Source organism: Bos indicus x Bos taurus, chromosome 13 (genome assembly GCF_003369695.1).
Source record: "Bos indicus x Bos taurus breed Angus x Brahman F1 hybrid chromosome 13, Bos_hybrid_MaternalHap_v2.0, whole genome shotgun sequence".
Classification (NCBI taxonomy): Eukaryota; Metazoa; Chordata; class Mammalia; order Artiodactyla; family Bovidae; genus Bos; species Bos indicus x Bos taurus.
In genome coordinates this window covers 43,637,400-43,654,324 of record NC_040088.1, presented here as the reverse complement: position 1 = coordinate 43,654,324, position 16,925 = coordinate 43,637,400, and the positions used below count along the sequence as shown (strand labels likewise).

Sequence of the window (16,925 nt, the reverse complement as noted above, 5' to 3'; positions counted from 1 at the left end):
GTAATGTATATGTTTCAACACTAGTCTCTCAATTCATCCCACCCTCTCCTTCCCTTGCTGTGTCCTCAAGTCTGACCTCTATGTACAGCAGACACATTATTAAGAAAAAAAAAAAAAAACTAAAGAGACACAGGTGACATCAACTTTAATAATGAATTTAACTCAATGTACTATGTCCAAAAGTATGAAAGATTATTAAGGAGATCTTGAATACCCCTTGTCTCAGTTTTTAAAATCCGGTGTGTATTTTACACTTAGGGTACATTGTAGAACAAGCGCTAAATTGTCATCTGAAATCCTTGATCTGGTTTTAGATTTCCTAAAATTTATACTTGTCATCAGAACTCTTTGATCTGCTTTTAGATTTCCTAAGAGTTGTTGTTGAATGAATAGATTCATATACCCACTTGTTCTAAACAGACATGCAACTTTTCCAATAACAACTGAGTTTTTATTTTATTATTTTTTCTTTACCATTATGATTTACTGAAGGATATGGAATGTAGTTCCCTCTGCTATACTGTGAGACCTTGTTGCTTATCTATTTGATACATAATAGTTTGTGTTTCAGAGAAGGCAATGGCACCCCACTCCAGTACTCTTGCCTGGAAAATCCCATGGACGGAGGAGCCTGGTGGGCTGCAGTCCATGAGGTTGCTAAGAGTCGGACACAACTGAGAGACTTCACTTTCACTTTTCACTTTCATGCACTGGAGAAGGAAATGGCACTCCACTCCAGTGTTCTTGCCTGGAGAATCCCAGGGACGGGGGAGCCTGGTGGGCTGCCGTCTATGGGGTCGCACAGAGTCGGACATGACTGACGCGACTTAGCAGCAGCAGCAGCAGCAGTTTGTGTCTACTGACCCGGAGCTCCTACTCCACACCTCCCCTACTCCCCCTCCTCTTTGCAACCATAAGCTTGTTTTCTATGTCTGTGAGTCTGTTTCTTTTTATAAATAAGTTCATTTGTATTATTTTTTTAGATTCCACATGTATGTGATTATATGGTATTTGCCTTTCTCTGTCTGAATTACTTCACTTAGTATGATAATATCTAGGTCCATCCATGTAGCTGCAAATGGCATTATTTCATTCTTTTTTTATGGCTGAGTAATATTCCATCATGTGTGTATGTGTGTGTATACATATATACACACATCTTTTCCATTCATCTATCGATGGACATTTAGGTTGCTTCCATGTCCTGGGTGCATGTACCTTTTTGAGGTGTAGTTTTCTCCAGGAGTGGGATTGCTGGGTCATATGGTAGTTCTATTTTTAATTTTTTGAGGAACCTTCATCCTGCTCTCCATAGTGGCTGCCTCAGTGTACATTCCCACCAACAATGTAGGAGGGTTCCCAAGTATCAGTTTTGAAATTTAAATTTAGATTAATCAAAATGAAATAAAAGTAACAATTGGATTCCCCTGTCACACTAGCCAGGTTCCAAACGCTCGGTGGCCAGAAGCAGCTCCTGGCTAGCACGTTTCAGGTCAGGACATGCAAATCTCACTGCCCAGGTTAACCTGCCCTTAGATCTCATCACCCAGGGAAGATCGCATCGTGACAAAATACACAGACATCCATGCCTGAGTAATCACAGGACTTTGGAGCTGAAAAGGCCTGAAGCACCACCCTCTCTCCTCACGGAGGCAGGGACCACGACTGGCACAGCAGCACTGGGTAAACCCAGGCCTTTGCCATGGCAGTGCACTGCTTCATTCACTCCTGGATACAAGTGAGTTTGCAAATGGAAACGTCCTTACTTTAAAACTCTACTTCCAAAAACACAGCTGTGCCAAATGGCTTCCATTGTTCACAGTATTCTTATATGTAGGTTTCAGTCAAAGACCAGACATTTTCCCCATATTCTTACAGTTGTTTATCTCCCTGAATTTTCTGATTATTTTCCAAATGATAGGAATGTTTAACTTGAGTACCGTCTCCTTCACACATTTTACTCCTCTTTAGTGTTTTACAGCAGGAATTTGTTTGGTGATTAATGATTTCTGGTTTCCAATCACATCAGGACAAGGACTTCTGCATTGTTTCTGTGCCGCATCTCACCCCTGAGTTTGTCCTTATCCAGAGCTTCGTGAAGGTGGTTCCGTTCAACAACTGCACCCTAGAGCAGGACCTGTACGTCTTCCATCGGGCAGGGTTGCTCAAGTAAGCAGATGCTCGGAGGGCGAAAAGACAATCCATGAAGTTACAAAAGGAGAACGGAAAAGGAACTCCCTGCCATTTTAATAACTTATTTTTAAAATCATCTTCTTGGTGGAGGGCTTCATTAAGTGATTTTTACCAATCTATTTAGGGAAAGAATCATAGTGACAAATTACTAGTCCAGTCAGATATTAAAGCATAATCCAACTCTAAGATAATCAAAACAATGTCATTTGACCATTTCTATGGGTAGAGCAAGGTAACACAAGAAAGACCCCAAGAGAGTAAAAATTGAATGTGTGTGTGTTTAAAGGCATATAGATGAATATATGTGATGGCATTTGTGTCACAATGATGGGAAAAGAAAGAATTATTCTGTAAGTGATGGGGTAAAAACAAGAACAGAAATATTCTTCATATTCTCCAGTAAAATAAATTCCTACATGATCGAAGAGTTCAGTGTAAATATTGCAATAGGTCCAAATTAGAAACTGTGTCTACAGTGCTAGGTTCCAGGCAAGGTTCTGAGAATACAGCAGTGAGCAACCTACTGATGTTTTCCCGGTCCTTTCAAAGCTCATAAACACTCAAGTAAAAGTAACCTGCAGCTGTGATGGGGATACCAGCCGTGGGTCTGTGGGACCACGGAGATGTGTCACTGCAAGAATAAACCCAGTCAGAGGAAGCCCATGGGGAGTGTGAGTGCAGACTGATCCTTACCATCTCTCAGGACGGAGAAGGTCTTTTTAGAACATGCAAGAAAAAAAATCAAGATTTGTTTTTAATCTTATATACATAAGAGACATTCTAGAAAAGTCCATAGGACTTTATTAACCTTATGTGCCTTTGGGAAGCAAGACAAAGATGTGGGGGTGTACATGGCAATGTATTCTTTGCTTTATATCTGTGGGCTCTGTTTAATTATTTTCATTAATAAATTTTATTTTCTAGAGCAGTTTTAGGCTCACAGCACCATTTGTACCATCGATGAACCTATAGGGATGCACCATCATCAACCAGAGTCCACAGTTTACATGAAGGCTTGCTCATCGGTTACACCTTCTATCAGTTCAATTCAGTTCAGTCACTCTGTCATGCCTAACTCTTTGTGACCTCATGGACTGCAGCACTCCAGGCTTCTCTGTCCATCACCAACTCCCAGAGTTTGCTCAAACTCATGTCCATCAAGTCGGTGATGCCCTCCAACCACCTCATCCTGTCGTCCCCTTCTTCTCCTGCCTTCAGTCTTTCCTGACATTAGAGTATTTCCCAAGTCCTTTGCATTAAGCGGCCAAATTATTGGAGCTTCAGCTTTAGCATCAGCCCTTCCAATGAATATTCAGGACTGATTTCTTTTAGAATGGACTGATTGGATCTCCTTGCAGTCCTAGGGACTCTTAAGAGTCTTCTCCAACACCACAGTTCAAAAGCATCAGTTCTTTGGCACTCAGCTTTCTTTATGGTCCAACTCTCATATCCATACATAACTATTGGAAAAACCATAGCTTTGACTAGACAGACCTTTGTTGGCAAAGTAATGTCTCTGCTTTTTAATATGCAGTCTAGGTTGGTCATAGCTTTCCTTCCAAGGAGCAAGCATCTTTTAATTTCATGGCTGCAGTCACCATCTGCAGTGATTTTGGAGCCCAGAAGAATAAAGTCTCACTGTTTCCATTGTTTTCCCATCTATTTGCCATGAAGTGATGGTACCAGATGCCATGATCTTTGTTTTCTGAATGTTGGGTTTCAAGCCAGCTTTTCACTTTCATCAAGAGGCTCTTCAGTTCCTCTTCGATTTCTTCCATAAGGGTGGTGTCATCTGCATATCTAAGGTTATTAATATTTCTCCTGGCAATCTTGATTCCAGCTTGTGCTTCATCCAGCCCAACATTTCACATGATGTACTCTGCACATAAGTTAAATAAGCAGGGTGACAATATACAGCCTTGACATACTCCTTTCCCAATTTGGAACCAGTCCATTTTCCATGTCCAGTTCTAGCTGTTGCTTCTTGACCTTCATACAGATTTCTCAGGAGACAGGTAAGGTGGTCTGGTATTCCCATCTTTTTAATAAGTTTTCAGTTTATTGTGATCCACACAGTGAAAGACTTTAGCATAGTCAATGAAACAAAAGTAGATATTTTTCTGAAATTCTCTTGCTTTTTCTTTGATCCAACAGATGTTGGAAATCTGATCTCTGGTTCCTCTGCCTTTTCTAAATCCAGCTTGAACATCTGGAAGTTCGCGGTTCACGTACTGTTGAAGCCTGGTTGGAGAATTTTGAGCATTACGTTGCTAGCATGTGAGATGAGTGCAGTTGTGTGGTAGTTTGAACATTCTTTGGGCTTGAAATGAAAACTGACCTTTTCCAGTCCTGTAGCCACTGCTGATGGGTCTGGTCAAATGTGTAATGATGTGTCCTCCATTATAATTTCATATAGAGTAGTTTCTTTTCTTTTTTTTTTTTACAATATTGTATTGGTTTTGCCATGTAGTAGTTTCTAAAACTCCTGTGTACTCCACCTGTTCATCTCTCTCTCCTTCCCCACCGTCTCTTTCAGCCACTGGCCTTATCACCATTTCCGTAGTTTTGTTCCCTATAGTTCAAACTGTAAAGAATCTGCCTGCAATGCAGGAGACCCGGGTTTGATCCCTGGGTCGGGAAGATCCCCTAGAGAAGGGAATGGCAATCCACTCCAGTATTCTTGCCTGGAGAATTCCATGGACAGAGAAGCCTGGCGGGCTACAGTTTGTGGGGTCACAAAGAGTTGGACACGACTGAGCAACTAACACACACACAGAATGTCATAGCTGGAATCATACAGTGTCTGGCCTTTACAGGTTAGCCTCTTTCATTTAGTAATTAGTATTTTCAAGGCTTGATAGCTGAATTCATTTTAACCCTGAATGGTATTCCTTTGTCTGGATGGACCGCAGTTTATTTATCCTCTCACCTACTGAAAGACCGCTTGGTTGCTTCCAAGTTTTGGCAACTATGAATAAGGCAGACTACAAAGGCAAATACAAACATTCGTGTGCAGGTTTTTGTGTGGACGTAAGTTTTTGACTCATTTGGGTATAAACCAAGGAGCACAACCATAGATTGTATGGTAAGAATATTGAGTTTTGTAAGAAACTACCCCCTTGTCTTCCAAAGTCCTCCACCATTTTGCGTTCCTGCCGGCAATGAATGCTTCTTCACATCCTCACCGGCATTTGTCAGTGTTCTGAATTTTTGCCATTCTAATAGTTGTATTGTGGTATCTTGCTTTAATTTGCATTTCCATACTGATTTATGATGTTGAGCATCTTTTCATTTGCTGTCTGCAATCTGTGTATCTACTTTGGTGAGATGTCTGTTCATATCTTCTGCCCTTTTTAAGAGTGGGTTGTTTATTTCTGTGTGATTTTTTTTTTTAATTATAGGCATGCATTATGTCCATAACAGAAAATGAAGTTAATTTTGTATCACTGAGAGTTTAAATTTTACTATGACTCAAGTAAAACTTTTATTAGGTGCTCTTTACACTCTCTGCATTCTTGAATAGAGCATATTGGTGACATTTTCTCATGACTTCCAATGCTACTCATGAATAAACACACTGACGACAGCAGCCAGATGACATTTGGTCAGGACTGGGCCCCGGGTCTGCCTGTGGTCATGACCTTGCTCTTAGTTGCTTAATTATTTAATTCATAGTCATGTTCCTTTCTTGTACACTTCCTTTTCTTACTGTGAACACATATTTCTTTTATTAAAAATTAAGTTTAATTTTTCAAAACAATGAGACTTTCAACATGCATCTGGAAATTAATCCTAGTGGCAGCAGGGCCCTCGCTATTCTTTGTAACCATTTGCAATGTCAACTTCATGTTTGCTTTGTTCTAATCACTTACATATAAAGGTGCAGATTGTGTGCACCTGGGTTCTTTTCTGAAAAGTTGAACTCTCAAGCAGAAATAGTTTCCGGGTCCTTAGAAAGTCATGGTCTTTGTCACTGTTCCCCTCTGAGCCCTCTTTGGGAGCTTTCCTTTGTTGCTCTGAGTTTCATTGACAACCCACCCACCACCGCTCACCGAGTTCTCAGTGTGTCCAGTCTTGTGGCTCCTTTGCACTTTTACTCTTGTTCCTGACTCCTTGCTGCTTGGAATCTGCTTGCGTGTAGGGGGGGATGTCCCTCAAAACCCATGTGTGTGTCACCAACAGGGGATGTCTCTCTTGTGGCCATGGCAATGGGTCATTTTTCTCTAGAGCAAACCTAGATCTTTAATTCTTTAAATTCTACCTGCATTCCAGGTAGAGGAGAAAGATGCAAAGGAAGGGGAGTGAGAAGATACAGACCAGGTAGTGATGAGGGCGAATGTGAGGGCATGAGACACGTGGGGGCAGAGGGCAGGAGGCAGTGGAGCAGCCATGTGGGCACAGCCCTCCGCTGCCCCGCTTTTTGAGCTGTGGCTTTAAATACATCCGTGTTCTTCCATTTTTTGCTTCACTTCTCTTGACATCTGGGATGGATTGTTCTTGCCCTTAAGTTTGGTTACTCTAAATTTCATGACCTCCTGTCCTCGGCTCCTACCGGATCGCCTTCCTCTTCCCTTGGGAAATTATATTTATGTCTGTCACCTGCCCTCTGGCCATGCTGCTGAGCACAGGGACAAATTGCTTGGTTGTTAGCGGTGTTACCTCTCTGTCAACAGATTCCACGAGGGGGCCCCTCTCATTTCATTTGTGGCTACTGGTCTTTGAGAGGACATTTTCCAGCATTTATGTTAGCTTTCATTTGGAATGTGCATAACTGAACGCTTTTTAACACTCTCCTTCACCGAGTGATCTCAGGGGTGCCTGCTTATATAACCTGAGGGGGGTGTGTGGTATGAGGACCCCTGTTCCTTTCCTCCGCCTGCCTATCCTTCACCGTTATGTGTGTGAAAGTCTCTCAGTCGTGTCTGACTTTGCAACCCCATGGACTGTAGCCCGCCAGGCTTCTCTGTCCATGGAATTCTCCAGGCCAGAGAATTGGAGAATTCTGGAGTGGGTAGCCAGCCGTTCCATTCTCCAGGGCATCCCAGACCCAGGGATCGAACCCAGGTCTCCCGTATTGCAGGTGGATTTTTTACCATCTGAGCCACCATTCCATGGGCTTTTATTCTTTATTCATGACCAGAGGACACGTTTGGATGAACCAACTGGTCATTCCATCTTCCTGCCCTTCCAAAGCATGTTTTTCTGAAATTTGGCATTTTTTTTTTTTTTAAATTTGGGAGATTAGGTTTCAAACTTACTCATCCAACTGATATATATATATATATATTTTTTTTTTTTTGGTGCCAGAAATTATTTTCTATGAATAAACATTGACCTCTAAGTTGAATCATACTACTTATTGTCAACTTTGCTCAGCAAATAAAAATGCCCTTAGGAGTTGGCTTTTAAATGGCTCCTTCCCTCAGTGTTTTTGCTTTATATGCTTCTCCATGGGTGGCTCACTGATGCCTGGTAGTCATCTTTTTCTAGCATGGCGCCATTCTACCTGTTTCAGGCCCATGTTGTCACTGAGAGTGGTTTAGGGCTATCAGTCTTTCTGGTGCTTTTAACCAGCTTCCTTGAATAGAAGCCAAGAGAAACTTTATTTTGTGGTTATCATTTTGTTTTGGTTTAAACTGAAATGCCAAAGCTGTCGAATTATTTTATGTTTCTATTACATAGATCACTCCTTTGAAATGCAGAAAGATTCAAATTACTTTTTCTTCTTTCCATCATTTAGTTTTAATTCACTGGCATCAAAAAACCACCCTATATTCTGCAGGACTGAGTGATGACATACACATTGACTGCTAGGTGTCTATAACCATTCATTCATTCAACCTGAAGTTGAAAAATTAACTGTTAAATCTTTTTCCTTCTACTTTTATGTATGATTTTCTATTTTGTTATGTATGCAGTCTGATTAAATGCTATAAAATCTGACCTTTGAGGCCAGAATCCGCCAAAAGCAGGAGAACAAAATCTCTTGTGAAACAAAACTTTCCAGATCCAAGAAGGGACCAGTGGGCGAGGATGACATCACTTCTTCGTGGAGAGGTGACATTTCCTGAACATCCAAGTTCAGCAGAGGAGGGACATGTGAAGGTGGAGTGACCTGGGGAGGTGAAGGGCCACGGGGAAGGGTTAGGAAACCAGGGGGGCCCATGTAGGACCCCCTTGGGAGAACTTGCTTCTTCTATGGCTGGAGGAAGCCCCATGGATGGGTGGACAACCATGGCTAAGCTCCTCTGATTCAAAGCAGCCCTAGAACCACGTGTGAGCCCTTGAGGAGAAAATGCCTAAACCGTCTTGGCCTGAGCATGTGTTCACTTCTGGGAAGGTTGTGCACGGTAACCGGCAGAAGAGCTGGTGGGCATGGTCTCTTTCCCGGCTCTGTGCCTGGTTGTGGGGAAGAGGAAGGGACCCAGCACAGAGCTGATAATGAAAGAATGATGATCCAAAACTCCTCATTCCAAACTTGTGGAGAGATACAAGTAGGAACATCTGAACTAGATTTTGGCACAAGGTGGCCATGTCAGAACCATGTTCTTATCTTTCACTTAAAAATTGCTCATGCTGTTTCTATTATTCAGTTCAGTTCAGTTCAGTTCTGTTGCTCAGTTGTGTCTGACTCTTTGCAACCTCATGAGCTGTAGCACACCAGGCTTCTCTGTCCATCACCAACTCCTGGAGCTTACTCAAACTCATGTCCATCGAATCAGTGATGCCATCCAACCATCTCATCCTCTGTCATCCCCTTCTTCCCCCACCTTCATTCTTTCCCAGCATCAGGGTCTTTTCCAGTGAGTCAGTTCTTCACATCAGGTGGCCAAAGTATTGGAGTTTCAGCTTCAGCATCAGTCCTTTCAATTCATATTCAGGACTGATTTCCTTTAGGATGGACTGGTTGGATCTCTTTGTAGTCCAAGGGACTCTCAAAAGTCTTCTCCAACACCACAGTTCAAAAGCATCAATTCTTTGCACTCAGCTTTCTTTATGGTTCAACTCTTACATCCATACATGACTACTGGAAAAACCATAGCTTTGGCTAGATAGACTTTGGTGGCAAAGTAATGGCTCTACTTTTTAATATGCTGTCTAGGTCAGTCATAACTTTTCTTCCAAGGAGCAAGTGTCTTTTAATTTTATGGCTGCCGTCACCATCTGCAGTGATTTTGGAGCCCAAGAAAATAAAGTTTGTCACTGTTTCCATTGTTTTCCCATCTATTTGCCATGAAGTGATGGGACCAGATGCCATGATCTTCGTTTTCTGAATGTTGAGTTTTAAGCCAACTTTTTCACTCTCCTCTTTCACTTTCATCAAGAGGCTCTTTAGTTCTTCTTCACTTTCTGCCATAAGGGTGTCATCTGCATATCTGAGGTTATTGATATTTCTCCCAGTAATCTTGATTCCAGCTTGTGCTTCATCCAGCCCAGCATTTTTCATGATGTGCTCTGCGTATCAGTTAAATAAGCAGGGTGACAATATACGGCCTTGATGTACTCTTTTTCCAATTTTATTATTATTCTATTATTCAGGTGATAGCAATTGATTGGGGCTTCACTGGTGGCTCAGCGGTAAAGAATCTGCCTGCCAGTGCAGGAGATGCAGGGTATGTGGGTTTGATCCTTGGGTCAGGAAGATCCCCTGGAGAAAGAAATGGCAACCCACTCTAGTGTTCTTGCCTGGAAAACTCCATGGACAGAAAAGGCTGGTGGGCTACAGTCCCTGGGGTCACAAAGAGTTGGGCGTGACTAAGAGACAAAGTAATTGATCATTTTTATATCACTTAACTATATATGTAGATTGGTCTTTCAAATGTGCTGCTTTGCACATAGAACAGAAGCGGACATTAAAACATAAGCACAAATATTCACTACAGTTGGAAGCAAAGTAGGTTAGAGTATTTCACTTTATTAATAGTAGGAGGAGTAGCCTTGTCCTATTTGATAATAACACTAATAACCCTATAATGACTGGAGAGTGTTCCTTGTATGAGCCCTACATCGTATGCAGGGCCCAGCCTCCAGGCTAAGGTGGAGACATCATCACTTCCCCTTCGCATGGGTCCACAGCTCCATCCCGTGGCAAACAGGCACTCAGATGCCCTGCATACCTAGGTATGGGGTGGGCTGGCGCTCTACACTGAGTTGCCAGCCTAACACACTGTGGCATTGCCTGCCCTGGGTGCAGACAGCCACCACCTTGCTCTGATTAGAGACTCCAGGGGCACAGTTTGATGCCGATCCTCCCCAGGTCCATGTCCAGGACCCCAGCGAGGGTGGGGCAGGATTGCTCAAAGTGGGGCTCCCCCACTGATGCACCCAGTTGTCACCCTGGCAGAGGATGGAAGCCATCACAGGGCAGAGATTGGGGAGGTGCCAAAGGCAGGGCACAGATCGGGGAGAAACCATCATGGGAGCTGGATGAGGTGGGTACCACCTGTGAGCCAAGGCATCAAGCCCCGGACGTGCTCCATTGTCCTCCTAGACTTCACGTAAAATCACGAAATCAGAGATAAAATTATTAAGAAATTTAAGACTCGTGAAGCAAGCCTGGGTTCAGTGTAAGTTTTTAACCTCTTAACATACTTTATAAATTTGACAGAGTTTGGCTTTATGTATGAAGCAATGTGACATAAAGCATAGTGCTGAACATTTTAAATGAAATAAATTTAAAATTTGACTTTATATTGTTTGGTTAATGGTTACAATCAGTGTTGCTGTTTTCTTTTTCTTCTAACCTTATTGTTCTCACTTTTTAAATGAATGTTTTCCATGTTTTCTAGAATGAAGAATTACTTTTTAATTAAATCCCAATGTTATATAAAAATATTTTGCTGGATATTATTTTACATAAGTGTGATCTGTTACAATCTTGTCTCCATTTGGGGGACAGGGAGAATATGTATTTTAGTACTTTAAGCGGAAAAAGAAAATGTGTCTCTTCTTACCCAGGACCATTAAAATAAGATTAGCTACCCTCTTGGACACTCCTGGTGTTGAAAAGCTCGTCAAGACCCTCATGCCGTGTAAAAGCATATTGGAGGATTTGAAGCAGTACAACGAGGCTCGCAGGGACCCTGTAAGTACCTGCCACTTCCAGACTGGCTTCCTTTCCCCATGCTTTGGTACTTATGAGTACCAGGTAGGTTCTATCCTGAAGTTTTCTTGGACCTTGTTGGAGAATTGGGTGGTGGGGAGCAACAGAGGTGGGGTTGGGAGAGGGGAGGGAGAAAAAAAGAAAAAGGAAACTGAGGTTTAAAGAAGTTTGGGGCTGTTTTCTCACTAGTGACCCCATGGGGGCTGATCAGATATGCCCTAAATCCTTATCTCGGGCATAGAAAATTTGAACTTAATCTAGGCAACGTGTAAGAAAATGAGACCCCAGTGCTTGGAATAGGCACATCTGAGTCAGGTTAGAGGATCCTTGGGTCCCTGGTGCCAACCCCAGCAGCACCCATCTCACCCTCTGGATGATGGGTTGGTCCATACCCTTTTGGTGACCTGGCTGCATCCTCAAAGATCAGATTGGCTGGGAAGATCCTGTGTGACAAATTTGGGGCTCTCTTTCTAGTACAGTAAGTATATGATACATCTGGCATAACAAAGGGCAAGCTAGCAGTGGTCCTTATGTCATTGCTGCCTTCTTAAGGACCATGCCAGTTACCTTCCTCCAGATGTGGAAGAATGCATGCGGTTAGGAAAATGCTTCATTACTGTTTTGATGAATTTTATTTAAAAAAATTTCACTGAAGCATAACCAATAAAAAATGTTTGATAGATTTCACAATTTGAATACACCATGGAATAAACAGGAAACAGACTAATCCCAGCCCACTGGAAGTCCCTTTCAAGTTCTCATTTAGTGACTCCTCCCTCCCCCCGGGTTAGTACTACCTTCACTTCTAAGATCATAAATACCTGGCTTTTGAGCTTTATTTAAAGGGATCAGACACTATGTTTTCTGACACCAAGCATCTTTTGCTCAGCCACAACTGTGAGATTCAGCCACAGTGTGGTGTACAAAGTACTTCATTGCTTGAACATACCCCAGTTTATTCATTCCACCTCTCAGGTCATCTGGTGAGTTCCCAGTTATGGGCTCTTTTGAATAACCCTTTCAGTCAATCTAAAACTCATCAAGAGGGAGCCAACAAACACAAACATGGTGAGAGTTTTAATAAATATAAAGGCATTGAATGAAAAGAAAACTTCCCTTCTGCACATGTTTTTCTGTTTTGGTTTGTCTTGATCTCTTTTGGTCTTGGTTTATATATTTTTTTTGTTCCTTCCCTCGTGGCTGGCTGACACAGTATGATGTAGTGGCCCAGTTCTTAAAGCGGGTTCTAAGGAACTCTAGGGGTCCCCAAGACATTCAGGGAGTCTGTGAGATTAAAACTATCCTCCTAAGAAGAGTAAGAAATTATTTTTCTTTTCTGCCAAATTGATATTCACACTGATGGTGCAAAAGCAATGGTGGGAAAAACCTCAGGGACCTCGGTGTGGATCGGGGGTGGGGCAGCAAACTTGCCAGTGGTCACTGAGTTTGCTGCTCTGCTCTCACAGGAGTGACAGGAGCAGAAAGCCCATGACAGCAGATCACTGTGCACCAGCAGAATGGCCAAAACTAAAAAGAGGGATGCTCCTCGGTGCTGGCAAGGATGCTGGGAAATTGGGTCACTCCTCTGTTGCTGGTGGGATGTGAAATGCTATCCCCCCTCTGGAGAACATTTTGGCTATCCCTTAAAAAAACAGACAAATAAATACAACAGTCATGTGACCTGGTGATTACACTCCTGACCATTTATCCCAGAAAAAGGAAGATTTGAATACAAGTGTTCATAGCAGCTGGAGTCAGACCAGGTGTCCTTCAATAGGTGGATAAGCTGTGTTACCTCCATGCCATTGAATAGAGCTCAGCAGTAGCAAACGATGTACTGTTTTTTTGTTTGTTTAAGCATAGTTGAGTTATAATGTTGTATTAGTTTCAGGTGTACCACAGAGTGATTCAGGTAAATATATGTATATCTATACAGTAAGTCCTTGTTATTTATCTGTTTTATATATAGTAATGTATATCAGTTGGGCTTCCCGAGTAGCTCAGTGGTAAAGAATTCTCCTGCAATGCAGGAGCCAAAGGAGATGTGGGTTCATTTGCTAGGTCATGAAGATCCCCTGGAGGAGGAAATGGCAACCCATTCCAGTATGCCTGCCTGAAAAAAATCCCACGGACAGTGGAACCTGGTGGGCTACCATCCTTAGGATTGCAAAGAATCGGACACGACTGAGTGACTGAGCCAGCCAGTCAGTATATCAGTTAATTTCAAGCTCCCAATTTATCTCTCCCATCATCCCTTTCTCCTTTGGTAACTGTGATTGTTTTCCATGTCTGTGAGTCTATTTCTGTTTTGTAAATAAGCTCATTTGTATCATTTTTTGTTAGATTCCACAAATAAGTGATATTACCTGAGATTTATTTATTTATTTTTTCCGTCTGATTTACTTCAGTTAATAAGATCATCTCTGGGTCCATCCATGTTGCTGCAAATGGCAAATTTCATTGTTCTTTACAGATGAGTAACATTCCATTGTATATAAGTGTCACATCTTATTTCTCCATTCCTCTGTTGATGGATATTTATGTTGCTTCCATGTCATGGCTATTGTCAGTAATGTTGCAGTGATCATTGGGGTGCATGTCTCTCTTCAAATTAGGGTTTTCATCTTTTCCAGGTATATGCTCAGAAGTGGAATTGCTGGATCATATGCTTGTTCTATTTTTAGCTTTATAAGGACCCCTGTACTGTTAAGGGATGCACTGTTGATATCATGCATCAACTTGGGTGAATGTCCAGTGTGTGTGTGTGTGTGTATGTGATCGGTTGCTCAGTCATGTGCAACTCTTTGCAGCCCCATGGACTGTCACCCACCAGGCTCCTCTGCCCATGGAGTTTTCCAGGCAAGAATATTGGAGTAGGGTGCCATTTCCTATTCCAGGGGATCCTCCTGACCCAGGGATCTAACCCACGTCTCTTGCATCTCCTGCATTGGCAGGCGGATTCTTTACCACTAAAAAATATTCAGAGAATTATGCTAAATGGAAAAATAAGCCAATCCCTAGAGGTTATATATTGTATGATTTTGCTTGTATGACATTTTGTAAATGATAACACTTTAGAGCTGGAGAACAGATCACTTGTTGCCAGGGTTAAGGATGGGGGCGGGGCAGAGGGAAGACAGGTGTGGTACAGTAGGCAAGCCAAGAGATCCTTGTGGTGGACTGTCTAGTATCTTGACTGCAATGGTGGGCACATGAGCCCACACAGGGGCTAAAGTCGCACAGACCTGAATACACACACACATACACACACACACACACACAATCACATCAGTGTGCTTTCCCTGCTTGTCATATCATACTAGTGTTCTGCATAAAGTGACCATTATAGGATACTGGACAAAATGTACAAGGAATCTCTCTGTATTGTTTTTTACAACTGCTGGTGCATCTGCAGCTATCTCCATAGACATTTTAATTAAAATTCCAAAAAAAAAAAAAAAAAAGAGGCGAGCCAGTTTCCCTTGAAGCCGTAAACATTATTCACTTACTAAGCCTCAGTCCTTGAGTATATGTATTTGCCATATTCTGTGTAGCAAAACGAGATACGGCCATACCACTCTTGGGCTGCAGACTGAAACGTGGTGGTGGTTTGAAGGAAAACGTTTCTGCGGTTGTTTGAATTGCAGCACTGCTGTCACAGAGCAGCTGGCAGACAAAATATGGTTATTTAGTCCTGGGGAGCCCGCAGACTTTTTCTTCAAAGTGAACGAGGTGAGAGGGTCACTCCACGAAGACAACTGACAGCATGTATCCTCTATGATGAAGACCAAGCTTTAAAGAAAAACTTAGACTTTTAGAAAATCAGTATCTGCCATCATAAGCTTGACAGCTCCCCAAAAACTTAAAAACAGGTTTTCTGATGAAGCTGGTGGTGATATTACCAAATGCAGTGTTTTGATATTTTGCAATTAAAAATAGGTCAACATTTGGAAAATCTGCATAAGCTTGGTGAACCAATATTTTCCAGATAGACAAGCCATGATATTACAAAATCATGCAGAGGTAAAAGATTCAAAGTGAAGAAGAGACCAGTGAATTTCAATGTAGTAGGTCATTCACTGATAGATTTCAGATCCACATTGCAACAAATCTTTAATACAATATGTACGACATGTTACTTTTTGGTGGAGCATCAAAGAAGAATATCCATAATTATCTGAAAAAATTATTTAAATACATCTCCTTTTTCCAACTACTATCCTTATGAAGACAGATTTTTTTTTGCATTCATTTCAACCAAACTAATATATTACAACAGATTGAATACAGAAGCAGATGTGAGAATCTAGCTGTCTTCCATTAAGCCACACATTCAAGATCTGCAAAAATCTGAAACAATGCTACTCTTTTCTCTAAATCCATCAGTTCAGTTCACTCACTCCTTCACGTCCGACTCTTTGCAACCCCATGGACTGCAGCACACCAGGCTTCCCTGTCCATCACCAATGCCCAGAGCTTACTTGAACTCATGTCCATCAAGTCGGTGATGCCATCCAACCACCTCATCCTCTGCCATCCCCTTCTCCTCCTGCCTTCAATCTTCCCCAGCATCAGGGTCTTTTCCAATTAGTCAGTTCTTCTCATCAGGTGGCCAAAGTATTGGAGTTTCAGCTTCAGCATCCGTCCTTCCAATGAATATTCAGGAATGATTTCCTTTAGGATGGACTGGTTGGATCTCCTTGTAGTCCAAGGGACTCTCAAGAGCCTTCTCCAACACCACAGTTCAAAAGCATCAATTCTTCGGTGCTCAGCTTTCTTTATAGTCCAACTCTCACATCCATACATGACTACTGGAAAAACCAAAGCTTTTACTAGATGGACCTTTGTCAGCAAAGTAATGTCTCTGCTTTTTAATATGATGTCTACGTCAGTCATAGCTTTTCTTCCAAGGAGCAAGTGTCTTTTAATTTCATGGCTGCAGTCACCATCTGTAATGATTTTGGAGCCTAAAAAAATAAAGTCTCTCACTGTTTCCACTGTTTCCCCATCTATTTGCCATGAAGTGATGGGACCAGATGCCATGATCTTAGTTGAGTTTTAAGCCAGATTTTTCACTCTCCTCTTTCACTTTCATCAAGAGGCTCTTTAGTTCTTCTTCGCTTTCTGCCATAAAGGTGGTGTCATCTAAATATTTCTCTAAATATTTTTGTCAAATTAAAAAATTTGCTTTAACGAGTAAATTCAACAAAAATTCATAGAAGAATCCAAACTTTTCTCAATTTTAATTTCTAATACAGAAAGTAGTAGCAGACATGAACCAAAGCTCTTTGGCATCCTCAGGACACAGGGCTCCTGGGCTGACAGTGACAATCACTGATGTGCTAAAGAAAACAGTTGCTGTTCAGTCGCTAAGTCATGTCTGACTTTCTGCGACCCCAGGGACTGTAGCCTGCCAAGCTCCTCTGTCCATGAGATTATCCTGGCAGGAATACAGATTCCCAGTCAAAAGCAATTGGTTGGAATCAATAGACCCATTCCACAGTAGTTGGAGATCTTGTCAAGGTGGACTCTCAAGCTTTGTTTTCTCATAAATAAAGTAGAGACATAATGGTAATATTTACCTCATAGGGTTGGAGTGAGGGTTAAATGCAGTCAAGGAGGGCATTGA

The 16,925-nt window shown here is 42.0% G+C and overlaps 1 protein-coding gene across 6 annotated transcripts in view; it reads left to right on the top strand.

The window, feature by feature from the left end:
• CFAP61 (cilia and flagella associated protein 61) overlaps positions 1-16,925 on the top strand; it is a 249,888-nt gene that overhangs the window by 81,389 nt on the left and 151,574 nt on the right. For all 6 annotated transcript variants that reach the window (XM_027559593.1, XM_027559592.1, XM_027559595.1 and 3 more), the window contains 2 exons: positions 2,030-2,169; positions 11,152-11,278. In XM_027559593.1, coding sequence (XP_027415394.1) covers positions 2,030-2,169; positions 11,152-11,278 — 267 coding nt within the window. The remainder of the gene's footprint in view (positions 1-2,029; positions 2,170-11,151; positions 11,279-16,925) is intronic.